Source organism: Ovis canadensis, chromosome 11, assembly GCF_042477335.2.
Source record: "Ovis canadensis isolate MfBH-ARS-UI-01 breed Bighorn chromosome 11, ARS-UI_OviCan_v2, whole genome shotgun sequence".
In the NCBI taxonomy this organism is placed as follows: domain Eukaryota; kingdom Metazoa; phylum Chordata; class Mammalia; order Artiodactyla; family Bovidae; genus Ovis; species Ovis canadensis.
This window is the reverse complement of record NC_091255.1, coordinates 49710981-49716037: the sequence shown is the minus strand read 5'-3', so window position 1 is coordinate 49716037 and position 5057 is coordinate 49710981. Positions and strand designations below refer to the sequence as shown.

Here is a 5057-nt window from a genome sequence, read left to right as displayed (position 1 = left end):
ACCTGTCTGTCTTGGGTGGCCCTACACAGCATGCCTCATAGTTTGATTGAGTTAGACAAGGCTGTGGTCCATATGATGAGATTCGTTAGTTTTCTGTGTTCAGTTTTCAGTCTGTCTGCCCTCTGATGGAGAAAGATAAGAGGCTTATGGAAGCTTCCTGATGGGTGAGACTGACTGAGGGAAAAACTGGGTCTTGTTCTGATGGGTGGGGCCATGCAATTTTCTGTTGATGGGCAAGGCTATGTTCCCTCTTTGCTATTTACCTGGGACCAAACTATGATGGAGGTAATGAAGATAATGGCTTCCTCCTTCAAAAGGTCCCATGCACACACTGTTACACTCAATGCCCCGAACTCTGCAGCAGGCCACCACCAACCTCCGCCTCCGCCAGAGACTCCTGGATACTCACAGGCAAGTCTGGGTCAGTCTCTTGGAGGGTCACTGCTTGTTTCTTCTGGGTCCTGGTGCACACAAGGTTTTGTTTGTGCCCTCCAAGAGTCTGTTTCCCCAGTGTTGCCTAAGTTCTGGTGGCTCTATGGTGGGGTTAATGGTGACTTCCTCCAAGGGGGCTTATGTCATATCCAGGTCTACTGTACCCAGAGCTCCTGCCCCTTCAGCAGTCCACTGCTGAAGCGTAACTCCTAGGAGACACTCAGACACAGTTCTGTCTCAGTCTCTGTGGGGTCTTTAGGTCCTGGTATGCACAAGGAGCCCTCTAAGCGTCTCTAGTATGGACTGTGATTCTAAATGCAATTTTGCCCCTTCTACCATCTTGTTGGGACTTTTCCTTTGCCCTTGGACATGAGGTATCTCCTTAAAGTCACTCCAGCACCACACAGCCACCACTCCAGTGTCAGCTACCATCTTGCAGGTGCTTCTCTGCCCTTGGATGTGGGGTATCTCCTCACAGTCACCCCAGCACCACATAGCAAATGCTCCAGGGACTACGACGGTCTTGCTGGACCTGCTGAGTGCTGAAGAATTGATGCTTTTGAACCGTGATGTTGAAGAAGACTCTTGAGAGTCCCTTAGACAGCAAAGAGATCCAAACAGTCCATCCTAAAGGAAATCAGTCCTAAATATTCATTGGAAGCACTGATGCTGAAGCTGAAACTCCAATACTTTGGCCACCTCATGTGAAGAACTGACTCATCTGAAAAGACCCTGATGCTGGGAAAGATTGAAGTCAGGAGGAGAAGGGGATGACAGAGGATGAGATGGTTGGATGGCATCACCGACTCAATGGACATGAGTTTGAGTAAGCTCCGGGAGTTGGTGATGGACAGGGAGGCCTGGCGTGCTGTAGTCCATGGGGTCGCAAAGAGTCAGACACAACTGAGCGATTGAACTGAACTGACTGAATCTGTTTCTTATGCATGTGTCTTAGTCAAGAACCTATAGGAAACAGTTGAGGAGTTATCTGTCAAGTTCTCTTACTACCCAACAGAATGTCTTGGATCCATATTTTTGAAGGCTTAATCATTCCAAACATGTTTATATACAACAAATGCTTTTATACTGAAATATCCTGTATACAAGTTTGACCACTAAAAGATAAATCACAACATCCCATTCTGATTGCCTAGCCTGGAAGACATAAAGCAAAAATGTGTTTCTTCTATTTAAAAGCTATGAGTATTGCTACGTGCTTGAGACAGTGGAGTGAAATCAGACACAGAATTTGAAACTTCCTTGTGGTCTAACTATCTTCCTGATCACCCAAGATGCCCGCATAGGATCATACTCATCCATATTATTTGTGGGACATCCTCCCCGCAAATATCTTTCTGTCTAACTCCTTTTCAGTGTTTCATCTGACAAGCCATGTTCCCCTCACCCTTGACACCAAAATATACACGAGCTGTATAAGAAACTTTTTCTCTCTGATGTCCAAAGAGCAGGGATAGGAGAGAATAGCACACTTAAAAAAAATGTTAGCGTCATATGACTAATGTTTCATAAGACATTGAACCCACCAGGAGCAAAGGTGACACCCAAAAGGAAGAACTGGGACAGGGCTTTCAATTGGACACACAGGAGCACACTAGGAAAAGGAATAGTGTTATTTTCACCATTTTGGAATACTGAATGAGAAACACACAATTGTATAATTAAATGATCAATTTTCCTAGGAGGGTAAACAATAACGAGGAAATAATGATGTCATGATAGAAGCTCTTCTGCAGGGTATAAAGTGGGCTGTGGGCCAAGGAGCTCTCAGACTCAAGAAACTCACTTTCCTGGAAACTCACCCAGAACCTCCACCCTCTGACACCATGGTCAGCTCCTGTTGTGGCTCCGTCTGCTCTGACCAGAGCTGTGGCCGAAGTCTCTGCCAGGAGACCTGCTGCCGCCCCAGCTGCTGCCAGACCACCTGCTGCAGGACCACCTGCTACCGCCCCAGCTGTGGTGTGTCCAGCTGCTGCCGCCCCGTCTGCTGCCAGCCCACCTGCGCTCGCCCCACCTGCTGCATCTCTAGCTGCTACCGCCCCTCCTGCTGTCGGTCCAGCTGTGGCTCCAGCTGCTACAGGCCTACCAGCTGCATCTCCAGCTGCTGCAGGCCCCAGTGCTGCCAGCCCACCTGCCCTCGCCCCACCTGCTGCATCTCTAGCTGCTCCCGCCCCTCCTGCTGTGTTTCCAGCTGTGGTTCCAGCTGCTACAGGCCTACCGGCTGCATGTCCAGCTGCAGGCCCCAGTGCTGCCAGCCTGTGTGCTGCCAGCCCACCTGCCCTCGCCCCACCTGCTGCATCTCTAGCTGCTACCGCCCCTCCAGCTGTGGGTCCAGCTGTGGCTCCAGCTGCTGCAGGCCTACATGCTGCATCTCCAGCTGCAGGCCCCAGTGCTGCCAGTCTGTGTGCTGCCAGCCCAGCTGCCCCCGCATCTCCAGCTGCTGCCGCCCCTCTTGCTATAGCTCCAGCTGCTGCCGCCCACGCTGCTGCCTGCGCCCAGTGTGTGGCCGGGTCTCCTGCCACACCACTTGCTATCGCCCCACCTGTGTCATCTCCACCTGCCCCCGCCCCGTGTGCTGTCCCTCCTCTTGCTGCTGAATCTCTGCTTTGAACATACTGCTTCCTCATTTCCTCCCTCCCCACAGTTGCAGAGCTTCTTTTTAAAATGTGGAGGGTTCAAGAGAACTCGTCCTTGAATTTCATAAACACACACCGGACATACTGAATCCACATTCTAACTTCTCTCCAAACTTCCTCCGTTGCAAATGAGAACACTCAGAATCTCCCAGCAAATTACATTCTGCCAACACTCGTCCTTATTTCTTTAGGACATCTGTTTTTCATGCTTAAGGAATTTGTCTCTATCACTTTTAGGGCCTCTGATTTCTCTCTCTCTCTCTGATATGGAAATCCAACGAAGATTTTTTGGTGTACTCTTTGGTAAAGATTTTCTTACGTCTTTTTATTTCCATGAACCTAAATAAACGTCCTCCTATTGGCACTGAAATTTGAATCTGATTGTTACTCTCTTTATTTTTTTAAAGGATTTACATTTCGATCCAAGTAATTGAATTTTTCCTCTACCTGCCAAACAGCACAAATTAATCAACTTTCAAGAGAGGTCAAATGACATTGATCGCTGCCTAGTTATGTCTAGAAAATAGATAAATTAATCATTTTCTAGTCTTTTTGGGGAAAGGAGGTGAAACTGAAGTGATTGAGCATCTGTGAAGATAACATGAGAAAAAATTTGGAAAGATTGAACACAATTCATGATTTTTAACAACACCAGCTTTCAGGGTTTTTTCACCTATAAAAGCAGCAGGTAGATAGGTTAGTAAAGTCTATGTATTTTCTGCTTCGGGTCACAGGCAATGAGTCCTTTGTCCACATATACTGTTGAAATGTTAGTCACTCAGCCGTGTCCAACTCTATGTGGCCCCGTGGATTGTATCCCACAAGGCTCCTCTATCCACAGATTCTGCAGGCAAGAATGCTGGAGTGGGTTCCCATTCTGTTCTCCAGGGAATCTTTCTGCCCCAGGGATTGAACCCATGTCTCTTGCATTGAGGGCAGATTCTTTATCTTCTGAGACAGCAAGAAAGCCCCTGCAGGTATACAGTGGAGTTCTGCTTTGTTCTGGTAGCCAGGGCTTCAGTACATTTGGTTTATTATTATTACTATTCAGAATATTCAGTTTATTCTGCCTTATAGTGGGGCTACCTTCAGTGCCAGTCAGGTGATATAAAGCAATGAAACCGACCCAGGGACAGTTCCTTGGTATTACTGCTGACTGTGATTTTATGTCCAAGAGTAAAAAGGGACCTTTCCAGTGCCATGCTTAGATGTCCACTGAAACTCTATCCTAGCTTGATTTCTCCACCTGTCCATTTCTGCTCACTTCCCTTCCCTTTCCTCCTAGCAGTACTAATCCCAAGATCACTTCTCAATAAACACCCTTTTTGCTAATTTTCATCTCTGGGTCTGCTTCCTAGGGAACTCAAACAGTCCCAAAAAGCAATTTGTAATTCACAACAGTTAATTTGAGAGCTGGTAACACTGACAGCAACGTAGTTATCATCTTTTAGTATATAATAAGACTTCCCTGGTGGCTCAGACAGTAAATCGTCTGTCTACAATGCAGGAGACCTGGGTTCAATCCCTGGTTCGGGAAGATCTGGAGAAAGAAGTGGCAACCCACTCCAATATTCTTGCCTGAAAAATCCCATGGACGGAGGAGTCTGGTAGGCTACAGTCCATGGGGTCGCAAAGAGTTGGACATGACTGAGCGATAGTATATAATAAGTACAAACTTAAACATAAATGTATAAAACTCATGGAACTGAATTTGTAGAGAGAACCGTGAATTTTATCTGAGGTACTTTTATTCTTTTCCAAGAATTTTATGTCACTTATACACAAACACATGCCTTTTAAAAAACAAATTTTAATAACACAAAAGAATGTGATCTTACGTGAGTTGTCCATCATTTGTCTTTGCCAATCCCATTCAAAACCAATTTTTACAAACGGATATACATTCTTATTGAATCCTTTTGTATGACATTTATGTCTTTATTTATAAACACCTTTACCTGTAAATTTTTT

At 46.2% G+C, this 5057-nt stretch overlaps 1 protein-coding gene across 7 annotated transcripts; it reads left to right on the top strand.

Annotated features, from left to right (window-relative positions):
* The first annotated feature begins 2276 nt into the window (after positions 1-2276).
* LOC138414718 (keratin-associated protein 4-8-like) lies at positions 2277-3047 on the top strand. 7 transcript variants are annotated; one of them, XM_069542456.1, is made up of 2 exons: positions 2277-2432; positions 2697-3047. In XM_069542456.1, the coding sequence occupies exons 1-2, from the start codon at positions 2277-2279 to the stop codon at positions 3045-3047; spliced, it is 507 nt and encodes a 168-aa protein (XP_069398557.1). The 7 variants fall into 7 exon arrangements, with proteins under 7 accessions (XP_069398557.1, XP_069398554.1, XP_069398552.1 ...); XM_069542453.1 differs by having other exon boundaries at positions 2277-2443; positions 2561-3047; XM_069542451.1 differs by having other exon boundaries at positions 2277-2464; positions 2552-3047.
* The last annotated feature ends 2010 nt before the right edge of the window (positions 3048-5057 follow it).